Below are 27253 nucleotides of genomic sequence, written 5' to 3' on the forward strand. Positions count from 1 at the left end.
AGGTTGATTTTTGCTACTCAGAGTGGAAATAAAACTTTTATTCTTCTTACAGCTGAAGATGAGTCTTATTTTCTAAGTTCTTTCCTTAATATTTACTTACAGCATGGTGATCATTTTCGAACAATATATTATTATTATATCATTATTTTATTTTATTTTTTATTTTATTTATTTATTTATTTATTTTTAAAGCCTGGTGGTAGGTAATCTTGCTTTGAGAAAGTACTTCTAGGTCATTTATTTAACTCAATCCTACCGAAGTCGTGACTATTCAAGACTTTAAAGTATCCTTCGCGCTGAATTTTAAGAATTCAAACTTAACCAAATTAATGAATGTTAAATACTACTATTGTCAAGTACCTGCGCATGGACATTTTGTAGAATAAAGATGTGTGAACGTAAAAGGTGATGTCGATGCCAACACAGTATCGCGCTTCTGTAAAAAATATTTTCCTTACACACGAAAGGAGCCAATAAAGATACTCATTGGGAAAAACTGAAATTTGTCACTAATCTTTACGACCAGCTACATTTGCGCAGACTGTCAGAAGTTCCGTGGTTCTGACACGGCAGAACAGTTAAATAACAGTCCAGTATTAACTTTCCTAAACCAGAGACATTTCTATAGAGATTTTTGCCTAAACATCCGACTCTTTCATATGAACAGTTTCTAATGATATTGCTAGCCTAAAATATTTTCATGAAGACTACCGCAACAGCAGTTTATTCGAAGGGTTCAATTAATAAGCACACGCTTGGTAGTAATTAAATAAAAATAGAAAGATCAAAAGTAGCACGATGTCTGTATATTTTGCGCCGTTTCCTTTGTTAAACGGGTGTTTATTGATTGGATGATTTTCTCGCAGATAGGAGACTAATTAAAAAAAAAAGTATAAAAAGGTAGTTTGGGTCTTTGAGCTTCATTCTGAATCCTGAAGTCTTCTGACTGGTACAGAAAATTAGTGAAAACTGAAACATGAAGGTTTGTGTTATTCTGGTTGTCGTCGGCATAGCCATGGCGAGTGCGGAATACGGTAAGAAATTTACTATGAGTTTAGTTGAATTGTTCTGGTGGATTTGATACCTTGAGCAGCTGACAGTGTTCTCCATAACGACCTTTGCTAAAGGCCAGCACGGAGGTCCATCGTGATAAGCTCTGTTCATTGTTCTACGTTTGCCATACAGGTTTTTCTAAATAATCCCATTTGGCTGGTTTATTTCTGCTTTTTCCGTTCATGCTTAAGATGTCTTTTACTTGTGAGAGTTGTCATCATTGCAATCTGACACTAAAGCTTGTTGTTCTTGATGTTTGTTGCTAGTGACTACCGTAAGGTCATTGTTGACTGTGAAGTGAATGTTTGAAATACGTCTACCGATAGAGAGAGTGTATTCTTTCTGAAGACTTTCTTTTGGTGTGTTCAAAAGATCGCAGGGAGGCCTCTCCAGGTTGGGTCCGGGACGCCGAAGAACGCAGAGAAGCCTCTCCAGGTTGGTACCATGTCGCCAAGGAACGCAGAGAAGCCTCTCCAGCTTGGTTACCGGACGCCAAGGAACGCAGAGAAGCCTCTCCAGGTTGGGGACCATAGGCCTCCGAAAGGCACAGGCTTGTTGGTGTTGTCAAATGCGACAGTTAGCCTGCATGCAAAGTATTTCACTTCACGAGAAGGCTTTTTTCTAGATTTAAAAAAAAAATCAGTCGTAAAGTTGCTAAATGTAGACAATCCCCTTCTCATCTCGACTCGAAAAGTAACAATGTCATTGAAAAATTCAGTAAACAAATCAATAAAAGTGAGAGACATGTATGATTTGTGAATTACACTTTTTGTGAGATGTTGTGTGAGCAGTGGCGTAGGAACAGGGGCAGGGCAAGGCTAACCCCCTCAAAAAAGATACTAAAGAGGCAAGAATGTGAATGTCGTTGAGACGTTGACTGTCAGCATGAAGTTTGCCCTACATCCTCCTCTCCACAAAGCTGAGCATCTTCCTACGCCACTGGTGATTGGGAAGTGTAAGCAGTCTGGTGAAAGGACAAGAAAGAGACACTAAATAAAGCTCTAATGTAACCGGGAATGTCTGATATAAAATACAACTCATGCATTCCAGCGGAAAAAAAAGCACATACGACCGCCATACACTCCACCCGACAAATGTTAAATGGGTTACAAAGAAAATAGTCCGTCTTTGTCTTACATTTTAAAATCAAAACTTTGTCACCAGTGCCTGCCTCTTTGGGAGTCACAGCCTATCTCTCATTTTAATTACACTATAGTTTCTGCAAAGCCAGTGTTTCATTGAGACAAATGTTTATATGGCATATGTATCATATCGAACTAAAATAAACATTCACATTATTTCTTAATAACAAAAATATGACTAAGTAAGTATATCAATAATTAATATACACATTCACATTATATATTTGCAAAAAAAAAAAGTACAACTAATTAATTCAATTAGTTCTTGTTAAAATAAGTATAAGTAATCAATTCCTATTAATATAAGCAATAACATTCAGGTAGTTGACTTTGCCGACGGTTATTAAGACCATTTGATGTAAACTGTTCAGCCTTGTAACGATGTAATCTGAAGGTTAATTTTTTTCTTCTTTTTTTCATTAAAATAAGTATATACAATTATATTCTCTTTTTTTTTCTTTTTTTCTTTTTTTTCTTTTTTTTTTTTTGTCGTCTGTAATTGAGACAGATTTCTAGTTGAGCTATATATCCAAAACGGTCACTGCGAAATTTGATGTATGCTGAGCTAAGAATTTCGAATAAAAAAAAAATTAATTTCCGCTCCAACTCATCGAGGACAAGTGAGTTATTTGAACGTTCTTCAAATCTAGGAGTAATTTCCCTCCTAACCTGTAGATTTGCTGATTTCGGATAGACACATCTGTGTGCCCCTCCCTCAGGGGAGAATCATGTCTTCTTTCTAGTGGAGCATGAAGTCAGAGACAGACGGTTTAGAGAGGATTGTGATATCAATGTTAGCGCGTGTCTGTGAGAATCAATGTAGAATGAATAAAAACTGTTCCTCTTTCCCACACCCCAACCTCCTAGAAACGCACAGACATGCGAAAAGAGTTAGGTATGATAAGTAAAGACAAATGACAAAAAATTCGTTATCGAATATTATTTGTTCCTCTCTGTTTTTGCCCTCACCATGCAGCCTTTGAAAACTCCTGTAAAATCCATATATTATATATGGTTGTGAGAGAAAATAGTTTTTATGGTTTAATTTTGCCAGAATTATTTTGACCAGTTTTTATTCTCTATATTATATAAATTAAAGCTTTTTGCGTTGTAAAATGAAGTTATAAGTTAATTTTTTTTTCATGTGCAAAGATTTTTAAAAACCAGTTCGCTTGGATTTTTTTCAAACATAATTTAGTGGATTCTCATTGCTACACTCAGAATAACTGAGGTTAAAGACAATGGCTGTTAAATGTGGCCACAGTGTTTGTTGTAGCAAGTATTTCAGTGAACTGTGTTGACCTCAAGTCACATTGTCCTTTTGTGATGTCAGTACTCATCAGTTTACTGGACAGGGAACAGGGATGCAGGAATCCAGTCCCATTGCTCATACCATGAACGTAGATCCCCTATCTACGTTCATGTTCATACCACGAATATCCCATGGACAGATTGCAGACGATTTTTTTTTTTTAGAACGAGGCTCCATAAAGGATCGCTTCGCAAGAGTGGAAGAGTGAGTCTCGGCATACAGACATCAGTGCATAAAATTAATACACTTCGTGTTTCATCGAGAATTCTCAGGAAGCCTTCAAATCTATATCGTTATATTAGAAGCAAGAAGGGATACATGAAGGTCTCCATCCTTGTGGCTGCCATGTGTGTGCTGTCGCTGTCGCCAGTACGTGGCCTTATTTAGGCATATTAATAAACAACGTTGTGAATGTTATTTTCCTAAGGAGACGGTTATTAAATGATGAGAAGTAATTCCTTGTTGTTTATGCTCCAAAAAGCTCGAGGAAACCAAAAAATAATTGCCCTTTGGGATAAAGTATTATTTTCAGTTCGTTTGGAGATTTACAATGAACTTGAATTATATACGTCTGTGGTTCTAGTTTTCAGAAAATGCACTTCTGTTTGGTTCTCTCCTTAATAGGGATTTCGCTTTTTATCGCGCGTCTGACATTTGATGGGATTTTCACTAGGCTTAGAAGTGGGTCAACGATTTTTAAACACGAATTCAGCGCGTGGCAGTACGGTCGTTGGCCATTGGTCGGGTCAAAGGCTGTTCCGGCCCCTGCAAGGCCTTCTGGGAACCTTCCAGCGTCACGTTGTATCAAGCAAGACGGGCTGGGTGGTGTGGACAGAGCATTGCCTTATAGATTCTAGTCCTGTCTTAGTGGAGCGCTGCCATGCCTGAAAGTGATCAGCAAACAAAACAGAAAAGCGAGAGCTGCGGCCGAAATCTCAAGCTGTTAAGTACGATTCCTGCATTCAACACGCGGGACGCTTGTTTAACATGGCTGCTGTGGTGTTCATGATCCTTAATGCAAAAGAACGATTTTTGCGGAATATTTCGGAACTCGACAAACCCACTCGATGCTTTGGACAATTAACAGCTTTTTCAAAGATTCCGACTAGGTCGGCAGGATTTTCTGGAAATAATGGGTGATAAAATAAGAGTCGCCTTCAAATTGCATATCTGGGATGGAGCGTCATTCTGAAGACATGCATACGAATTAAATTTCCGAGGAGCTTAGAGTCGTCTGCAGCAAGAACTGTTACTCGATTAATGATCAGGTAAACTTTAAGTAAAAGTTGAAACACTTCGTTGCTATATATATCATTGTCCCATTTAATGTCTGATAAGGAAAAGTGCTATAATTAGTCTTAGTTGCACGTGTTTGCTGTAACAGCATGTAGTGCCTTAGACCAGTGATGCTCAACCTTTTTCGGCCTGGGGGCCATAGACATTTCCGACATGCGTGTCACGGGCCGCTTCACCGCAAAGAAGAAAAAAAAATAGAGCAGATACCATTCTTATTAGAAACAAGTTGTACTTACCATTAATTATGTAGTAATTAGTGGGATATTTGAAGTTGTTTTCCCGAAACCAACTTCTGAATGTCCGGCTGCATCGTAGAGACAGCGAGTCGGAGCACTGAATCGAAATGTTCGTCCATCGAAAAAAAGATTGAGAGAAGCCCCTACGTAGGGATAAATAATTCTTCTTTCCTTTTTTTTTTTCGTTTTTTTTTTTTTTAAATTACTAACATGCGGATTTCCTGCACTGAAGGCAGAAGTTTCGCGGGCCGGATATGTCCGCGGGCCGGATATGTCCCGCGGGCCGTAGGTTGGGCATCCCTGCCTTAGACAGTTTGACTATAATTTTCCAGTCTACACCTTAATTTGCGTTTTACTATCATGCCCCCAACTCCACATTCGCTTTGTGTGGTTAAAAGAAGAAAAAGTCATACTTTTGATGTTTAGCATCACTTCAGATACAATTAACCATATTGAAACGTTTTGTTTTAGAATTTTAAAGATATTCACTCAACATTTGCACAATTTGCTTTTATAAGCTGTGTTATAGTCACTTTCAAAAGTTGAGCATTGCCTTTAAAAAGATAGATGGGGGGAAAATATTATTATGAATTGCTGTATATTTTAACAGGTCTTCTGTATTGGTATTCATTATGCATGGATGAAGTATCGGAAAACAGGACTTCCCACCTAGACCTAGAAGAAGGTCTCTTATGATGCCCGCCTTTGATCCCACTATGAGTTACAAGAAGCTGTATAATGCAGCACACTAATTCAGACTGCACAGTATGTATGCAAAATACATTTTATTAGCAGATTGTTAATATCAGGACTGGCATTAATTACCGTTCATTGCTGTGTAGGTTTTTTCAAATAGATCTTATTCTATATCACAAGATTTTGTGGCATATATGTATTATGTACTTTTTCTAATTTTCATTATTTCTGCCTATAAATGTTAAATAATGTTAATTTTAGACATCAAAATAAAATACATTATGTAGAGGTATTTCCTCACCAGATAAATATTATATTGTACACAATGGAATTGAAGGATTGTAGCCACTACCGCTTGTGCAAGTTTGCCAATGTGAGATTAATAATAAGAGAGTTGGAAGGGTTTATAAACCTGAAACATTTATAAATATAGCACCTCTACTTTTTGGGGGGTTTCTGGAACGTAACTCCTGCAACAGGTGAGGGATCACTGTATTATTTAACATTCATTTTGTATATGGTGGTTATAGTTTGTTTGTTGTTTTACAGATGTTGCCAAATGATGTCACTGCCAGCAAGGTCTTGGGCTGAAACCAGAAAAGGTATGCCTAATTATAACAGTCTGCTTTGTGCCAAGCATCAAGGTGAAGATAATCGCTCACAGTGAAGATAATGGTGGTTACAGGTACTTACTGACAATGTATTTGCTTGATCTTCCAACTCAAAGGACTTCTTTTACAGAAGGCCAAGCTGAAAGAAACATTTTTGTTGATTGGCTGTGATAAGGTCTGTAGCATAATTTTGTATACATTTTAACCAGTATTGCCAGTATAAACAGTTCATGATGGGGCACAATGGCATATGCAAGTCCTTTAGCCATTGATACTCAAGACTGCAGGATCTAGACTATGTCAACGACCTAGGCTCCAAGAAAAGATTGAAAACCTTTTTTATTTTATATTTTTCTTGTAAAATAGTTTTGAAAGTAAGTATGTGACAAAATGCCCAGTGAAATGAATTATGTATTTGCAATTTATAGCTATTAGGTCTGGTCATTTTTTTCTTTGCATATATGTATTTTTAAAACAGTGGCAGAAATTGAACTATTGGTTTTTGCGATTCCTTTTAAGAAGTACAGCAGCCTCCTCCATGCTCTTAGTCTTAAAGGTTTGTGTTGCACATAAAAAATATTGATTTTTCCACACACATTAGTTAAGATAAGCTTGAATTTTTTTGTGTAAGTGTTTCTTGTGTATCTTCACATTGAACAAATGTGCAGGGTTGATTTGTTTTTCTTTTTTCTCTCTCTTTTTTTAAATTTCCATCTGCTTCTTGAGTTCAGCCACAGACTGGCTCAGATTTAAAGTTCTACCCAGGGGAACTTCCAAAAGTAGAGTTTGTGAAAGCAGACTTCTCATGTTTTTGAAACATTCAGTCGTGGCAGTTTGTTTTGCACAGAAGTGTCTAAGTTTGGTGTTTAATTGGCGTTTATGCACTATTATGCCCGTGTCTTATCCGAGTACTGCGGTCTCAATCTAATAATAATGTTAATGGTAGCAGACTTTTGGGGACGGATACACACATGGCACTGTCAACACACTCCGTCCCTCGCGTGTTCTTTCTTACAACATATCACAAAGATTTGTACATGGTCTTTCTCCTCTATTATGTGGGAGCTTGTATTTTTTAAATGGGAAGGGTGATAACTCTTACATAAACATCAATACATAAACAAGACGTCCAAAATATATTAATGTCAGGAATGATTAAACCCTCCTTGTTATTAATCAAATGTTTCTCCAATAGGTTAACAAAATTTAACTTATGGTTCGGATGTTGTCCAGAGATGTTTAAGCTTACAGGCACACACATCTACACTTCTTTGAATTCTCTGAGTCCTGCTCAGGGCCTGGGTTTCGCTCCACATCCCCGGAGCACAACAGCAAGCTTGCGACCATGATCGCCAGCAACACACACCGCACCCTCAATATCTGGGCCCTGCTGTACAATCTCGCCGATGTCCGAGCTCGCTTGTGCATGAAAGACCAAAAAGTCCACACAAATCGACCACAAATGCTCCTGAAAGTTGAATACTCCGCAGGCATGATTAGCAGCACCCCATAGGGCACAAATCACAATGTTTAAATTGAAATTGCCTTAATTTTAGGAGAAAAATGAAATCCAAAGTGACCGCAAACCAAAAGCTTGCACACATTCTGTGAGCACAGTTCAGGAATGATAATAAAGGAATAATCCACTTCTTCACAATAAAGGAATGATCCACTTTTTGAATAATTGTCCGTGACTAACCTTCCTAGAATAACTTTCCTTGAATATCCTTCCTTACTTGGAAACTTCCAAACAGTAGGTGCTGCCTAGTCTGACACACCTGACTGTCAACAATACAGTTTAGTGTCCCAGAACCACAGGTGCTGACTCGACAGAAACATCTGGCTGACGATACAGCTTCAGTGCTTCAATATCCACAAAAACTAGGCACGGCTAGTGTCGACTAAGCATATACACCAAGCTGTTGATGATGCTTTTCCAGTCATCTTCTTCCTATAGATCCTTATTTTTTCTCCTCACTGGTAAATTCCTTCTCCTTTCCTGGGTAATTCCTGAAATGCTTATTGTCTAATGGATATTCTTATCGAACTTATCACTGTTGCAACAACAACCACAAAATAATTTGCATCATCATCATCACTTCCAGTCAAATATACATCATTTGACACCATTCTTTCCCTGATATGGACGTATTCCATACCTTTACTATGCAAGGGATGAATTTGATTCCCAAATATCTTCTCTCAAATTCTCTTCAGTCTGTCTCCTTCGAAGACTGGCATGGTAATAAATCCAATCAGTTATTTTCCCCATACACCTGGGGTTCAGTGAACCTTTTACTCATGAACGCTTGCGTCACACATCACACACTCATGCATTTACTACACTCACACTCCCTGTTAGTGACCAAATACAATGCGGTCTTGCCATGGCACAGTGCCCTCATCATTCACATAATTTTTTACTTCCTCACGCACAAGTCTGGCATCAGTCGAAGACCTGTTGACTGGAGGATTGGTAAGGGAGTGTAGTTGATGTGTATTCTGGCGCCAGTCTCCCTCGATTATATTGTGGGTCTCAGTTTCTTGTCAATAAAACACGGAGGCATAAACTCCTGGTCTACTTTGTATCGCATGCCAGTGTTACTGTTGTGGCTCGTTCTGGGCTATGGGGCATTGATTTTTGAAGAACACCAAAGCGTGCTGCCAGAATGCCAAACACGTTCTCCACTATTCTTCGAGCTCTTGACAATCGATAATCAAAAATTCGTTGTCGCCTCCTCTCCATCTCCTCTTCAGCATCTTGCAGGTTCTGTATGACCTTTCTGAACAGGAATGGTTTTAGCAGGTAACTTTTTAGGGGGAAGGCATCATCCCCTACAATAAAGTATGGGACAGGTGTAAAACGGCCAGGCAGAGCCACTGGCGCTGGAATATTTAGAGTGTTCTTCTCGAGGGCAGCAGCTAGAGTACTGTCTCTGAAAACGCAAGCATCACCTGCCCTGCCATTTGCCCCTACGTCAAAATACAGAAATCTGTATTTTGCATCAACAGCAGCAAGAAGAGTTATGCTGTGAAATTTTAAATAATTAAAATGGGTTGACCCTCCAGGGGACCGAATGGCTACATGCTTGCCATCCATAGCTCCAATGCAGTTTGGCAGATTCCACCGTTGTGCAAATTCTTGTGAAATTTTTGTCTTTATTTACTAATAACTTTGAATGAATACCATAACACTGATTGTTTACAAAGCCTAATGTCTCTTTGTCAAAGAGACACTCGCAGACCACATTACACATTTATTTATCAACAAATTTTGTGACTGACAAGGAGGTTACAATATGATATCACAGCAATCATTTCTTCGCCCCAAATAATGGATGTCATTTGTTGGATGCTCCTATGCATTCTATGTTTCCTACACTTAAACAAACCTCTACCTTCAAATAATCCACCCGAAGAATCCTGTACAATGCAGCACAGGTATCCATTACTATGTTGTGGATTGTGTTTCCTGGGATCCGGAAAAGGAACGATAGGTCCGCGAATGAATTGCCTGGAAATAAAATCAGACCACGTCTGCTCATGTGGGTTGGCATTCACAAAAATTATCTTGACAGTTCATATGGAACATATATCAATAAGAAATTAATCTGAAGTTTCAAGCAGCTTCAACTAAATTACTGAATGATTCTCTGACAGTAAGACATGAAAATTATATTACAACTACTGTAAACAATCAATAGTGATGAATTCTGCAGATTTTTCCCCTGGTTGTACAATGAAGCATTTTGCCTAATTAAAAACATACTAACCAAGTCTACCAACACAAAGATGCAATTAAACTGATTTCTGTTTAGATCCTGAGGATAGTTGCTTACACCAGTATGGTGTTTGTGCTCTTCCGCATCAACTGGTTTTGTGGATTTTTTTACTTGCAGACAGCAGAGGGTTTATTTAAATTGCCATTATTCTGATATTGCTACAAACACCGGGTCCTCACAAGGCTGTTGCCTGTCACCCCTGTTGTTTATTATGTACACCGATAGCTGTAGAACTATGGAGGAGACTAGCTACCTCATTAAGTTCTCTCTGATGCTGTGGCCAACAAATAGTAAGGAAAGCTTCCTGCAATTTTATCAGGACCTCAACAGGTACTAATGGTAGAATTTACATTATTAAGTTCAGGTAAACGTTATATCATGCCTGTAAAATAGAAGCAATAGGTACCTGAAATCGTTTATGCCGTCTATAGTCTAGCTGCTCCATGACAAATGAATTGTATGTGGTGTGTGTGTGTGTGTTGAAGGTGCGTACATTTTTCTATTTGCTCATAACTAGGGCACGTTTTCAATATTTAAATTGACCATTCAGACTAATAACGTTGGAATGAGCTGGAGATCAATTTGTGTTCCATACTTAGTACTCTTCTGTACATAAAATTAACCAAACCTAAGCATGCAAAGAAAACAAAAACCAAAAAATGCATACCTGACCCAAGGTACCGCAGGGTCACTGCCAATCTTTCCTCGGCTTTAATACACTGTCTCATGACAGTATCTTGTCTGCGAATTGCAGGCTCGATTAAATATAAAAGTTCTGCAGACGTAGTAGACGACATTCGCAAAAAAGCGTCTGCATTCTCTTGAGTCCTCCGAAGATATTTCTTTCAGAAGACACGAAAAGGCACCTAAACGACTCCTTCGCGCTACCCACCCCCTCACCCACATCTTTTTCTTCTTCTTCTCTCTTTCTGCTTCATCATGCAATATTATTAATGTAGCAACAGTAACTTGCAGAAGTATCTGATTGTCTGCCATTTTGTCGACTTCCCACAATGCGCTGCGCGGATGACGTCACGTCGCAAGACACTAGCGGGTGTCCTTGCTCCTCAGGCCACCATCCTTCCTGATGCTTGTGTTGTCCTCGTCGACTAGTGACTTGGAGACTGTACAACGTCTCTGGTACACGACACACCTCGCTCGCTCTTCCAAACAGCTTCTTAACTTAAACACTGTCTGTGTTAATCCAAAAACAATTGCCCCCCCCCCCCTTGACCTTTCTATGCTCCTCTGTATATACACCCTCTGTCACCATCCACACGGGGTGAGCTCTAGGTGCCTTGCTTGTGAGGTCTGAAACTCTTGGGGTATCCAAAAATCACGAGGCCCATGATTTCTACTAACATTAGGACATTCACGAGTGACAACCTTTCATCCACTCATACCCCTGTCCACTACAAAAAGCAATGTTTAAATCATAATCATTTCACATCATATTATATAGCTTATGCATTTGGTAACTATTCGTAACTAACTACTGCAAAATTTTAGTGCTGTAGCACAAGCCTTTCTTGACAAAGTGCTTTTATAGTTAACGACTGGTTGTCAAAAATGGCAAACAGAGAAATTCAAGTTTGAAGATTCAATATGTATATAGCACTTCCATATCACTTCAAAAAATATTTGTTGTTTATAAGCTGCATTAGGCGTCTTGGTCTGATTGCCTACATCTCTTTTTATCTCGATGCTCTTGATAGGCTTTCAGAATGGTTACTGTTGGAACAATATCAAGATGTTTCATCACCTGAGTGAAATGAGCAGAGCCTTGATTAAAAAATGGATACAGCTGATGCAACTGCTGATTTCACACGCGCAGCACCCACAAATTTTGTCTTTGGACATCTAACCCCGATGGTTGCAATCAAGGCTTCATTTGCATTTTGGGTTTTTCCATGCTGTATACTCCTTAAAAGTTTAGGGGTGACATTCTTTCATAGATGGGTTGAATGGCACGTGAAACTTCATAAGCATTCCTGGGGTTTCTCCCGCAGCTACTGCTTTCTTGCGGAAGCACCAAGAGTCTGGGCCATCAGGACATCTCAGATGATGTGGTTCCTTTTCTGTAGACATACAGTGTAGCAATGTTGCCCAGATAGCTATCCTCTCCCAGGTGTTTGTTGATTGCATTTCTGTAATATTCTTGCAGTTTTGTGCAGACATTCATTGTTAAGGCTCCATACTTCCTTCCTCCTAATTTTTCCTCTGTTGCCTTTTTCCTAGGAACTGCTCCCATCCTTTTGTGGCAATTATTGACACACTCTAACTTTTTTTATCTTTGTGTTGCCATACACATTTGCTGCTGTTAATGCTAAGTTGGCAGTAGAATCACCATCTGACAGCATACTGGTATATTGCATGTTGTGTTTGTCTAAAGATCTGCCCCATAGTATGAGTGCTGCCTCCTTCTCCATTGCCTTTGATGAACCTTCATAATTAAGTGTGCAGCTGTCCTTATGCAGTTTATCCCATTCTTTTCTCTCCTCAGCAGTCATATCTTTAACTTTGGCAGCTTTACAAGCCTGGCAGTGCTAAGACCTGTATAATCTAGGACTAGCCCTGTCACAAAATCTATCACTACTCCAACTTCATGACTGGAGGTAAAACCCCTTTTATGCCATGTACCATCCAATGAAACCATAACATCAAGGGGGGAAACAACTTTGCTGCAAGCAACATTTTCATTATTATCATCATTATTCTGGGGAGAGACATTGCTGAAAACAACATTTCATCATTGTCTATATTATTATCTAATTCTGCATAAGTATCACGCACAGCTTCAGCTGATGCCTTCGTCACCATTTCACTAACATAAATGTGTGCCGTGCCGATCTTTTTGGTCATTTTCTGGTATGTTTTGTGATGCATGCCAGGAATGTTTACCAAAGCTGAAAATTTATTCATGGCTGTGTAACGAAGGCCAAGTTCATTAAAAGAAAGTACTCAGGCACTATTTATATCAAAACCTGTTTCAATTCAATTCAATTTAACTTTATTATCTCCACGAGGAGAAATTAACAGACGTGGTAAAACAACTGGCTTATAATAAGAACTTATAATAAAAACTTAATTCCATTCAAACTATCATCTCACACAAACACCTACAGTCCATGTAAATAACCCTACTAAAACTATATTCACAAAAACACACACCCACACCCACACATTCACAAATCCTTACAACACTTGTTCAGTAAGACAACAGACTTATTTATAAAACTTATTTATCTCGTCTTTTCACTTTCCTGAATTCGCGAACAGGAGTATTTTAAGGCGGTAAATGTGCATTTCTGACATTTGATATTTATCTGTCGTGAATATCCCTTTTTATCGCCAAAAAGAAACTTTAAAACTGCCTGTAGTGCAACATTCAGGGCAAGAGAATAAAGAAAACGTTTCTGTCAGAGTTTTTAACTTGATTAATACACAGAAAATACCCAAACCCTTAAATGTGCTTCAAGTACACAAGCAATGCCATACATGACGGTCAGCCGTTGACTATTTCCTTCCATAAGTTTTTTCAACAAACGACTGCATACCCAAGCCTGTGTGCAAACAAAAAAGTTGTGAAAATCAAACTAATATTAAACACATTACGTTTGGAAATGTTGGACCTTCTGTTATCCCCAGATTGGAAGTTGCTGCAAATGACCATGCAAAGGGTTGAAGCATTCTATTTTAATATGTACCATAGAGTGTTAAAATAGCATATTTATAGCACATGGCATTTGATTTTAATCAATGTTTATCATTATAAACATACTAGTATACCAGGATGATAGATGGAGCAACTTCAAGATATTTCATCACTTGGCAAAGGTGAGCTGAACCTTGATTAAACTGTGATACAGTTGATTTAACCTGTGCAGCACCCACAAAGCTTGTTTCGGGACATCTAGCCCAAATGGTGGCATTTAGGGCTTCATTGCCATTTTGCGTTCTACCATGCTGCATTCTCTTCAGAAGATTGGGGTCTGACATTCTTTCATATATAGGGCAAATGGCCCAAGCAACATGTTTTCCTGGTGTCTTGCCTTTGGCTGCTGCTCTTTTATAAAAACAACAAGACTTGGGGCAATCAGGTCATCTCGGATGATGTGGATTTTCATCTGTTGACATGCAGTGTAAAAGTCCTGCCCAGAGTTTTTTGATGGCGATGATGTACTTCTGTAGAGCTTTGCAGGGATTTTCAGTCAAGGCTCCCTTTGCCTTTCTCCTAAGAGCTGTCCCATTCTTCTATGACAATAGTTGACACATTTCCAACTTCTATATTGTGGTGTCACCATACACCTTTGTATTTGTTATAGCTGAGTAGGCAGTGTAGTCTCCATCTGAAAGCATATGTGTATACCACATGTGTTTTTCCTGTGACCTTTTTCCACAGAATCATTTTTTTCTCTCATCTTCAGTCATATTCTTTGCTTTGGCGGTGGCACATGCATGACAAGACTTGGTCATAACTTCATAATCTAGTACTAGACCTGTCAAAACTGCTATAACTATTCCTACTCCGTGACTGGAAATGAAATCCCTCTTGTGCAGAGTTCCATCAACAAAAACTGTAACATCAAGAGGAGACTTCTTGCTTGAAGCAGCATTTTCAATATCATTAACATCATCTTCATTTTCCCCATCAGTGGCATCATCAGTAATATTTTGCTCATCAGTATTATCATCAACATCATCCTTGTCATTAGCACCAACATCACCATTATACAAGTTAGTGTTTAAATCAGCATAAACATCACGCTCAGATTCAACAGATGCACGCATCACAGTTTCACGCACATCAATGTTAGCTGTGCAAACATTCTTGTTTAATTTGGAATATGTAATTTCATGCATCAAAACCTGCCAACGTTTCTTCACTGTCCTGTTATTGCAAACAGGAGTGTTGTTTGGCAATATAGGCCATTTTCGACATTTGCGTTAACATGTCTTGAATAACCCATCCTATCCCCAAAAAACATGTCACAATTGCCTGTAGCGCAACATTCAGGACAAGTGAAGAAAAAGAACAAATCAATTAAAGATTTCAACTCAACAAAACAACGTTCTTTTATGTTACCGTTTTCGGTCTCATAATTCATCTCAATTTGAAAAAGTTGTCACAATCGTACTAGTTTCGTCAACAAACTTGTCAGAAATGCCAGTCGTAGAAGTGCTTGCCGTCTCGACAATATCGATGCCATGTGACTCTTCACAATCGGATTTGCGTCTTTTAGCCCATCGTGCGTCAAGCGCCTTTTGACACTGTGCCTTTCAAGACAGGTGTCCTCTACCATAAGGCATTCTCTTCACTTTCATATTCATAGCCTGCCTCCCGTCTAGGAGAAGTCCAGGCCAAAGAGGTGTGTTGATAAAAATGACTTGCAGTAGCTGCTTCAACTTTCAAAAGGTGCCTTTCCTCTGTACAGCGTGCAGCCATATCTTTTATGTATATTATTTTCCTCTGAATGTCTGAGATCCCTGGTAATTTCAAAAATACCTGACAATCCTCAGAGGAAACGTCTTTAAAGCTAAGGGTTGCTGGCAAGGTGGCTTCAACATTGCTATAGCTGTTGTAGTTAGGGATTAGCAATTTTATTTTGTTGTTAAGTTTAGAAACAGTCTTGCTGATTTTCTTGGCCACCTCCTGTCCACCTGCAAATAAATACCAACATTAACAGTAAGGAAACATTAACGCTTTCAGCTTGCTCATACTATAGATTAAATATAACTGTGGTCGTCATTTCCATACAGTCTAGTCAATGCTGTCTCCATGTGTCATATTGGCAGTGTTGCGTGATGATGTGGTTGTTTTGGAGTGCGCCTTGCGGCCCACCACCTCTGACTTCAGTTCTCGTCGACCACTCTTTGTCTGGTCTCTACCCTTCGACCTGTCCGACATGGGTGACCCTGCTAGGAGCTGATGCTCCTGTCGGCATAGCTCTTAGGGTCATCGAGACACGCAAGCCCCCCGACCGCGGCAAGGTGGTGATCCAACAGGGGGATATATACAGTCTAGTCACAAACAAAAATCTATTCGAATTTTCTACTATAAATGGTACATACGTGCTGCATGCAGCTGCATCAAGCTGCTCCTTCTTTCTGCAGCAACAGCCCTGAGCTTGCTGATATGGGTTCTGCGGTGGCTATCAACAGCACTGGACAAAGCCTGCCTATACTTTTCACTGCCACTCGCCATCACCTCATGGCCATTATGATGGAACCTCTGAACCTTTTCAGCAAGCCTGTTGACAAAAATACAGCACTGTGTTGTAGAAAGCACAATATTTATATTACACATATAAGTATATTATAAATTATACATTATCCTTGTTTTATATTATAGTTTGACAATCACTAGTCAACTAATTACACCAAAAGACATGCACAGGAATTTTACAAAAATGTTAGGCATGTTACCAGTCTCTGAATAAACAAACATTCTAATTAACCAAAGTGATCATGCAAAGCTCATGAAACTGCAGACTTAAAAGCAAACCTTTAAACTTCAGGGTTTTCAGATCACTAATAATAAAATGCCTGGTTTTGCGTCAAAAAAGAAAGATTACATTAACAAACAGCTAGTCTGTTCCTAAGAAGATTCAGACGCACCCAGTTTCTTTCGCACTTTTGATACATAATGCAACAAAGCATAAGTTAATAGGTCACTTGGTCCTAAGCAGTCATTTGCTTGGTGGAGACCTTTTGTAAATAAGACCACAGCCTCTTTATGGTCCCATCATTTAATCATTTGATCTTTTCTTGGGACATACATCAGCTACAGCATTAAGTGTACATCTTTAATGTTCAATTCATGATGCCAATTTTTTTTCAGCTGATCCATACTGGCACTCAATTCATTTTCTTGAAGTAATTTTCGGTAAAAAGAGCGTCACTGACGAGATTGAATAGTTACTGCCAAAAGGCACAAATGAAAACAATTTATGCAAAAAACATAATGCTAAACAATTTTTAAAATTTTATGTTTCTCCTGAATATGCCTGTAATTTAAAATACGCATTTCATATTTGCTGCCAATTTCAACTTTTGTACTCATCTGTCAAACTGGCCTAAACCGTAATTTGAACACTGTCATTCTCTCACATTCTATTGGCAGCACAAATTTCATTATTTTGGGGAAAGACATTGCTGAAAACATGTACATTATCATCATCATTTGCAAAATTATCAAATTCTGCATAAGCATCATGCACAGCTTCAGCGGATGTAGGTGAGTTTCCTGTATGCAGCAGATGTTAATGCTGTTCTGGTGCAGGAACTGTTCCAGTTCTATCTTCTTGTTGGTAACCCCTTCTGCATTCCAATGCATGATGTTAATGTTGAGGTTTTCCTTGGCTTTGGTGGTATACTGGCCAGTCGCTTTCCTTCCTCGTCCCCTGGCTCCACGAGACGAGTTGAAGGGACCTCCAGTAGCTGAGAGTGCTCCTTTGAGTCAGGGAGCCCGGCACTGCACCTGCCTGGCGGATCTTCACAGGGCGAGCACCATTTCTGTCAATTCTGTCTCCAAGTGTCATATTGGCAGTGTTGCGTGGTGATGTGGTTTTTTCGGAGTGCGCCTTGCCCAGTATGTAACAGTGCTCATGTGTGTGGAAAATCTTTATAAGAATTTGTTTTTATTAAAGAAATACATATTTTATGAGCTTGCATTGCAAATGTCGAGCAAGTAGAAAGTATATAGTATAAGAACAAGTGTGAATGTTTCAGTCATTGACTGTTACCTTATTTTGTTCATGTGCACGATGGCTATGATTTTTTGTCATGAACATTTTGAACTGTCTGGCTTCTCCTTCCACCAAGTCAACGGGATTTTCAAGGATCCATAAGGTTGATGAAATGTCTACTATGATTTAGCTCTTTTTTTTTCTTTTTTTTTTTTTTGTGAAAAAACTTCATGGTGAACGTGTAGTAATATTGTTAATATAACTTCAGTTTAAGACAAATAATTATCACTGCAAATTAAAGTTTATCACATTATGACAACAGATGATTTTTTTTAATCGTGCTTCAAGAAAATTGGTAGGCTTTCACCCATAGATGGTGAGAAAAGACTAGATGTGTAGCATCTGGCAAGGACAAAAAAACTGATGGCATTGCACATTCCTAAGCATCTGTAATGTACAAGATGGGATGATTTGAAGTCTCTTCAGATGAAACAATCTGACCAAATTACTTTGCATCTCGATGTAACCAAGGTTATTGTTCAGGACCAGTCCTGTGTTTATCTAACTGTGGGTTATAAAGCTTTTCTAAATGGATCTGATGGTAGCCTGAAAGTGGTGCATGCACCATTTCACGTTGATTAAGGCTCTTTTTTTTTATGTATTTGTCAACATTGTAATCACCTCACTAAGCTAATGCTTTGTAAATCCGTTCATGAAAACTTTATCATTTACCCTTATGTGTAACACATTGTAATTTAATTAAAGATGTATTTTTTGCTTCATCGGATATTTAAATAAATATTTCTCCAAATGTAACTTGCTTTTGGCTCAAGCTCTTGACGTTGATTGAAAGATGAGTATGTTCTGAAGGGTGTTTACAGTTTTACATTTTTACTTACAAATATAAAACTTTGAATTGTCAGTTGGTGCAGAAGCTACTCTCCCATAAGATTTTTTCACATTGTATGTATATATTTATGGTCGGCAATTCTATTTAGCATACTTATATTTTAAATGCATAGCTCGCAGCTCTGTCTCCCAAACGGTGCTACCAAAAGACCTTCATTTGTTTTTGGCACTCAGATATGAAACAGACCTTTCTGAAATTATGCACATCAGACTAAGTACATTAAACACTAAAGAGTTTGGGGGGTATGTGTACAACTACTTTCTTTTGCATGTGCTGTCCATTTAACGCCTCACATGTTGACCGGCAGTCTTTACCATAAAAAGTTCTAGAATAGTCATGACAACATACCTGATATGCTGACCAATACAACATTTTCGTACTTTTTAATAGTAACATTTTGAAACAAAATATATTTAACTACAGTTTCCTGTTGATTCATCACCCATTACACCTTTTGGATACATACTAAAATGGCATACAGGTTCCTTCTGGAAAGGGTGGGATTATTGTTGCCACTACTGGAGCTAACCATGTTTACAAATGAAAAAGTTGTGAGCTCTTTTCTCCTGTAGCAGAAGTTCTTCATTGAACTCTCCGAAATCTTCAGTCTCTAAATTATACAAGTTCGTGCATTCAAACACAATCACAGAGGAATTGGTTCATCAGAAAATGTTCTCCATGCTGCACTATGGAAGGAGAGAAAACCCTCGACAGCCGGTCCCTTGAACAGGCATCACATACAAAAGAGTGTCACAAGACGAGATCTGAACCCAGAACCCTTTTACTCATGATGTCGAGTTTATTTCTCAAACGAAAAATATCTCTTCATTTTAAAAAAAAAATTATGGAGAGGAGGAAATGGTTATCGTCGATATTGTAATCACATCAAGAGATGCAACCACTTGCGCCTTAACTGTGGTATTCTTGGGAATATGATAACTATTGGTAATTACAACGAGGAGGGTAAAAAATCAAACGTAACATAATATGGAAGCAGCTTAAAATCCATCTTAACCGAGAAGATGTCAAACGTTTGACCAAGTTTGGCAAGTAAAGTGTACTCCCAAAGTCATCCTTTTTAAAAATATTTGAAATGCTGACTTTAAACAGAAATGATCAAATTTTTTTTTAAATGTTCATTTAGGAAGTTTAACAAAGCTGTTTCTTATATGACAGTGGCTAAAACAGTCAACCTCGTGATGTCTCCAGAATTTCTGTCTGACATTTTCGGACAAGAAACTAGACTAGCATGTGCCATCCACACGCACGCACACAAACTCACACACACTGCAACAGTGATTATGTCAAAAACGGATCAGTGTCAGCTGGGAGTTTCTCCTGGTCAAGACTGAAAGACAGAGGTACCTACCAGCCATGTTATAACAACAGAAAATGTAAACCGTTCTGCATGACTTCTCCACAATCATTACTCGACAAGCTACATAAAGCCTGGCCACGACCTGGGATATTGCGCTAAATTAAAATTAGTGTTATTTTTATTGAAGAAAAAGGTTAAAAGGTCTCGTTACCAATTTTTTGAAAGGGGGAGATGAGCGTCGAGGCTCCATGCTTTCAAATATGCGTGATAAAAAAAAAACCCGAAAAAAATTATTAATGCGTAAATAAACCAATTGAGTTATTTTTAATTTAAATCATCTACAACTGATGTGTGTGTGTGGTGCTCATATATTAGAAGTGAACTTATTACCCTTTGCTCGCATCAAAAACGTTCCGGTTTATCGTCGAATGGGCAACATGGCTTGATCACATGCAGAAAAAAAAAACAACAACAGCGTGCTCGAGACGAGATCTGAACCCAGAACATCTATTAACGGTTACCACGCTGTTAACATGCAGACACAATGTATGTTTCCGTTCTACTTTGTTTTTATTTTACAATCATTTGTACCTACCCAGGGTACCTGGCCTCGCCTCCAGGTCGATGTCTGCTACTCAGCGTAGAAATAAACTCTCACTTTTCAATCTTTCTCCCTTGCCGCCCTCACCCCTCTGTGTCATCTGCTACATCTAGAATGACGACGTCTGTTATTCTTAATAATCTAAACCTTTAACGTGTAACGGAGAAGAAAAAAACTAAAATCGCCAAAAGCATCAAAAATAAGCATTCTCTGGTGAAATGCACACCATCTAAACATTGTCCCAGACCTAGACATATATTCCAAAACTGCTTAAAATACTCTTACCTGGTGTCAGTAAACTTTGGTGGGATTTATTGTTTCAACTTTTTACCATCAAAGTGGGATACCACGGTCTATTTCGCTTGTAAGTGGAGACCCCTGGATAAAGTTTACAAACTTATTCAATAATAAAATAAAAGGAGTTCAGAATAAGGAGAAAACAAGCAAACGACGTCTTCCTTTTTTCTGCATTCAGGTGTTCACATCTTTTTACGTTTTAATTGCTGCCACAAAGACAAATACATTTTCTGTGATATGTTTAACATTGGAACATATGTGAGTTTTAAGTTGATCATATTTTAAACCTAAAGCCAGAACAAAGCAAACCACCATAAACACATATGAACTTAGATTATTAAACTACAGAAATACACTCAAGACATGGATAATTACTTTTGGCATTACTTACCAAACAAAGTGCACTTAATGGTGTCCCCACCACAGTTGCCGACAACTTGAATAACCCATTGAAGTCTGCGAGTTTTGTAATTAAATGTCGGACAACTAGAACTGCACGCGCACTGCCCACAGACGCACTGCTACATCGATGACAAATAATGATAACAATTATTATGTGGAAGTTCCAGCCATTGAGACACTAACAGCAGTAGGTCGACATTGCTGCTGGAAAAATAAAAGCCTCAAACACCATATGTGGTTCTATAAAAGAATGCAGAGAAATAACTATCTAAAAGTACCAACGGCTTTAATTACTAACAATTCTTCTCTCGTTTAGTGAAAATAATATGTTAACTTGGTAGTACATTTGTTTGACAGGCTTTATGACTCTCGTTTGAGTACAGCTGTCTCTTTTCTCCCATGTCTTTTGATTGCAGCTCAAAGACCAACCTGAATGGATGCCAAGTGCGAATCGAGTATTTTGCTGGCGGATAATTAATTAATGGATACGTTTTCGAGGCTGAAATTTACGTATTAGTTTTATATCGATAAGTATTTTCTTTACACACGAAAGTAACCAATAAAGATACTTATTGGGAAAAACTGAAATTTGTCACTAATCTTGACGACCAGCTACATTTGCGCAGACTGTCAGAAGTTCCGTGGTTCTGACACGGCAGAACAGTTTAATAAAAATAATTAAAGTCCAGTATTAACTATCCTACACCAGAGACGTGTCTATTCAGATTTCTACCTGAACACTGACTCTTTCATATGAACAGTTTCTAATGATATTGCTAGCTGAAAATATTTTCTAGAAGACTACCGCAACAGCAGTTTATTCAAGGGGTTCGATTAATAAGCACACGCTTGGTCGTAATTAAATAAAAATAGAAAGATCAAAAGTAGCACGATGTCTGTATATTTCCTTTGTTAAACGGGTGTTTATTGATTGGATGATTTTCTCGCAGATAGGAGACTAATTAAAAAAAAAAGGTATAAAAAGGTCGGTTGGGTCTTTGAGCTTCATTCTGAATCCTGAAGTCTTCTGACTGGTACAGTATATTAGTGAAAACTGAAACATGAAGGTTTGTGTTATTCTGGTTGTCGTCGGCATAGCCATGGCGAGTGCGGAATACGGTAAGAATTTTACGATCAGTTTAGTTAATTGTTCTGGTTGTCGGGAAGATTTGATACCTGGAGCAGCTGACTGCGATCTCCATAACGACCTTTGCTAAAGGCCAGCATAAAGGTCCATCGTGATAAGCTCTGTTCATTGTTCTACGTTTGACATACAGGTTTTTCTAAAATATCCAATTTGGCTGGTGAAGTTTCTGCTTTTTTCAGTTCATGCTAAAGATTTTTTTTATTTGTAAGAGTTGTTATCATTGCATTCCGACACTGAATTTTGTTGTTCTTAATGTTTGTTGCTAGTGACTACCGTAAGGTCACTGTCGACTGAGAGGTGAATGTTTGAAATACGTCTACCGATGGAGAGAGTGTATTCTTAATGAAGAGGTTCTTTTGGTGTGTTCAAAAGATCGCAGGGAGGCCTCTCCAGGTTGGGTCCGGGACGCCAAAGAACGCAGAGAAGCCTCTCCAGGGTGGTACCCGGTCGCCAAGGAACGCAGAGAAGCCTCTCCAGGTTACCCGGTCGCCAAGGAACGCAGAGAAGCCTCTCCAGGGTACCCGGTCGCCAAGGAACGCAGAGAAGCCTCTCCAGGGTGGTACCCGGTCGCCAAGGAACGCAGAGAAGCCTCTCCAGGTTGGGTCCGGGACGCCAAAGAACGCAGAGAAGCTTCCAGACCGGTCGCCAAAGAAAGCAGAGAAGCTTCTCCAGGTTGGTACCCGGTCGCCCAAGAACGCAGAGAAGCCTCTCCTGGTTGGGACCGGGACGCCCAAGAACGCAGAGAAGCCTCTCCTGGTTGGGACCGGGACGCCCAAGAACGCAGAGAAGCCTCTCCATGTTTCAGCCCGGTCGCCGAAGAACGCAGAGAAGCTTCTCCAGGTTGTTGACCATAGGCCTCCGAAAGGCACAGGCTTGTTGGTGTTGTCAAATGCAACAGTTAGCCTGCATGCAAAGCATTCCATTTCACGTGAAGGCTCTTTTCTAGATTTAAAACAAAAATCAGTCGTAAAGTTGCTAAATGTAGACTATCCCTTTGTCCTCTCGACACGAAAAGTAACAATGTCATTGAAAAATCCAGTAAACAAATCAATAAAAGTAGTGACATGTATGATTTGTGAATTACTTTTTTTGTGAGATGCTGTGAACAGTGGCGTAGGAACAGGGGACAGGGCAAAGTTGGATACCAATGTTTATTACGCTTGTAAAGGAAGACCCATGGATAAAGTTTCCAAACTTATTCAATAATAAAATAGAATGAGGTCAAAATAATTAGAAAACAAGCAAATGACGTCTTCCTTTTTCTGCATTTAGGTGTTAAGACCACATCTTTTAAATGTTTTAATTGCTGTCATATAGACAAATACATTTTCTGAACATTTTTTGTGAAATGTTTAACATTGAAACATATGTGAATTTTAAGTTCATCATCATATTTTTAACCTAAAGCCAGCACGAGGCAAACCACTCTAAACACATATGAACTTAGCTTATTAAACTAGAGAAATACACTCATGACATGAATAATTACTTTTGGCAATACCTACCAAACAAGCTGCACTAAATGGTGTCCCCACCACTAATGTCGAAAGCGTGAATAACCCATTTAAGTCTGCGATATTTTTAATTAAATGTCGGACAACTAGAACTGCACGCGCACTGCCCACAGACGCACTGCTACATCGATGACATAAATAATAATAATAATAATAATAATAATAATAATAATAATAATAATAATAATAATAATAATAATAATAATAATAATTTGGAAGTTCCAGCCAATGAGACACTAACAGCCGTACATCCAAATTGCTGCGGGAAAAATAAAAGCTTCAAACACCATATGTGGTTCTACAAAAGAATGCAGAGAAATAACTATCTAAAAATTACCAACGGCTTTAATTACTAGCATAAAGAATTCTTCTCTCGTTTAGTGAAAATAATATGTTAACTACATAGTACATTTGTTTGACAGTCTTTATGACACTCGTTTGCGGACAGCTGTCTCTTTTGTCCCATATCTTATAATTGCAGCTCAAAGACCAACCTGAATGGACTCCATGTGCAAATCGAGTACTTTGCTGGCGGATAATTAATTAATGGATAGGTTTTTCAGGCTGAAATTTACATATTAGTTTTATATCGCATATATCTACTGATATTTTAAAAAACACAAGCCGTTCAGGTTGATCTTTAATGTCAAAAGCGGATGAAATGAAACCTGAATATCATATAGTCTCTTTTACATTGTTTGCCTGTAGTCGCAATTACGAGCTTCATGTCTATCAACCTTCATATAACCAATATTTGTCAAGAAAGGTCCAGCAGATTGAAAAATTTGCGGTTCAAAATTAGAAGTCATTGTTTGGACAGCAGACTTATTTCTGATGCCGATTGGTACTTTTTTATCTATTGGTTTAGTTACGATATAATAAAAACTCACATGAGGAGGATTTCACCTAATTGCCCTTCCAAACTAACCATGGCTATATCACAGCCAGGCTGCCCGCCCTGTAAAACAGATGTCACATCCAAAGAAAAAAAAAAAACCACAACAACAATGTGTTCGAGATACGATCTGAACACAGGAGAGCTCTGAACAGTTACCGAGTTTTTAATATACAGACACAATGTGTGTTTCCAGTCTACTTTGTTTTTATTCAACAATCATTCGTAACTAACCAGCTGGGTTACCTGGCCGCTCCCCGGGGTTGATTTTTGCTACTGAGAGTGGAAATAAAACTATTATTCTTCTTACTGCCGAAAATGAGTCTTTTTTTTCTTAGTTCTTTCCTTAATATTTACTTACCAGCAGCATAGTGATCATTTTCGAACAAGTTGTTGTTGTTGTTGTTGTTGTTGTTGTTGTTGTTGTTGTTAATGCCTGGTGGTAATCTTGCTTTGAGAAAGTACTTCTGGGTCATTTATTTAACTCAATCCTACCGAAGAATTTTAAGAATTCAAACTAAATCAAATTAATGAATGTTAAATACTACTATGGTCTAGTACCTGCGCATGGTCATTTTGTAGAATAAAGATGTGTGAACGTAAAAGGTGATGTTGATGTCAACACAGTATCGCGCTTCTGTAAAAAATATTTTCCTTACCCACGAAAGGAACAAATATAGATACTCATTGGGAAAACTGTAAAATTTGTCACTAATCTTTACGACCAGTTACATTTGCGCAGACTGTCAGAAGTTCTGTGGTTCTGACACGGCAGAACAGTTTAATAAAAATAATTACAGTCCAGTATTAACTATCATACACCAGATACATATCTATTCAGATTTCTACCTGAACACTGACTCTTTCATATGAACAGTTTCTAATGATATTGCTAGCTGAAAATATTTTCAATAAGACTACCGCAACAGCAGTTTATTCAAAGGGTTCAATTAATAAGCACACGCTTGGTCGTAATTAAATAAAAATAGAAAGATCAAAAGTAGCACGATGTCTGTATATTTTGCGCCGTTTCCTTTGTTAAACGGGTGTTTATTAATTTGGATGATTCTCTCGCAGATAGGTGACTAATTAAAAAGGTATGTATAAAAAGGTCGGTTGGGTCTTTGAGCTTCCTTCTGAATCCGGAAGTCATCTGACTGGTACAGAAAATTAGTGAAAACTGAAACATGAAGGTTTTTGTTATTCTGGTTGTCGTCGGCATAGCCATGGCGAGTGCGGAATACGGTAAGAAATTTACGATGAGTTTAGTTAATTGTTCTGATGGTCGGGAAGATTTGATACCTGGAGCACCCAACAGTGTTCTCCATAACGACCTTTGCTAAAGGCCAGCATAAAGGTTCTTCGTGATAAGCTCTGTTCATTGTTCTACGTTTGCATACAGGTTTTTCTAAAGAAATCCCATTTGGCTGGTTTATTTCTGCTTTTCCCGTTCATGCTAAAGATTTTTTTTTTTACTTGTCAGAGTGTTATCATTGCATATTTGCATATACATCTGACACTGTAGTTTGTTGCTCTTGATGTTTGTTGCTAGTGACTACCGTAAGGTCATTGTCGACTGTGAGGTTAAGCTTTAGGCGGGACAGTCCCGATTTTGACCTCGTGTCCCGCCTGAATATCGGGCGGGACGCCCAATGTCCCGCTTTCTGGCAAGTCCATAAAATGTCCCGATTGTCTTTAAAAATCACTTTTTTCGGCGTTTTTTGACGGTGACGACACCATCATCGGCACATGTCCCGCTTTCGCCCCCGAAACGTCTGGTCACCTTATGTGAGGTGAATGTTTGAAATGCATCTACCAATCGAGAGAGTGTATTCTTTATGAAGAGTTTCTTTTGGTGTGTTCAAAAGACCGCAGAGAAGCCTCTCCGGGTTGGGACGACTGGTCAGCCAAAGAACGCAGAGAAGCCTCTCCAGGTTGGGACGACTGGGCAGCCAAAGAACGCAGAGAAGCCTCTCCAGGTTGGGACGACTGGGCAGCCAAAGAACGCAGAGAAGCCTCTCCAGGTTGGGACGACTGGGCAGCCAAAGAACGCAGAGAAGCCTCTCCAGGTTGGGACGACTGGGCAGCCAAAGAACGCAGAGAAGCCTCTCCAGGTCTCCAGTCACCATAGGCCTCCGAAAGGCACAGGCTTGTTGGTGTTGTCAAATGCGACAGTTAGCCTGCATGCAAAGTATTTCACTACACGAGAAGGCTCTTTTCTAGATTAAAAAAAAAAAAAATCAGTCGTTAAGTTGCTCAATCTAGACAGTCCCCTTCTCATCTCGACTCGAAAAGTAACAATGTCATGGAAAAATCCAGTAAACAAATCAATAAAGGTGAGAGACATGTATGA

General features: G+C 38.7%; 1 protein-coding gene and 1 long non-coding RNA gene across 10 annotated transcripts; both read left to right on the top strand.

Moving 5' to 3' along the window:
- The first annotated feature begins 205 nt into the window (after window positions 1-205).
- LOC112569096 (DNA-directed RNA polymerase II subunit 1-like) lies at window positions 206-27253 on the top strand. Of its 9 annotated transcripts, none has more exons than XM_025246775.1 (4): window positions 22333-22463; window positions 22864-22971; window positions 23008-23112; window positions 23146-23560. In XM_025246775.1, the coding sequence occupies exons 1-4, from the start codon at window positions 22406-22408 to the stop codon at window positions 23337-23339; spliced, it is 465 nt and encodes a 154-aa protein (XP_025102560.1). In that variant the 5' UTR covers window positions 22333-22405; the 3' UTR covers window positions 23340-23560. The 9 variants fall into 9 exon arrangements, 8 of the variants coding, with proteins under 8 accessions (XP_025102565.1, XP_025102560.1, XP_025102561.1 ...); XM_025246776.1 differs by having other exon boundaries at window positions 22864-22968; window positions 23047-23112; XM_025246774.1 differs by having other exon boundaries at window positions 22864-23112.
- Window positions 3702-13241, top strand: LOC112569101. Its single transcript, XR_003100299.1, has 3 exons — window positions 3702-4775; window positions 5650-5804; window positions 6285-13241. It is a non-coding gene; the product is annotated as an uncharacterized LOC112569101 (long non-coding RNA).

Source organism: Pomacea canaliculata, linkage group LG7 (genome assembly GCF_003073045.1).
Source record: "Pomacea canaliculata isolate SZHN2017 linkage group LG7, ASM307304v1, whole genome shotgun sequence".
NCBI lineage: Eukaryota > Metazoa > Mollusca > Gastropoda > Architaenioglossa > Ampullariidae > Pomacea > Pomacea canaliculata.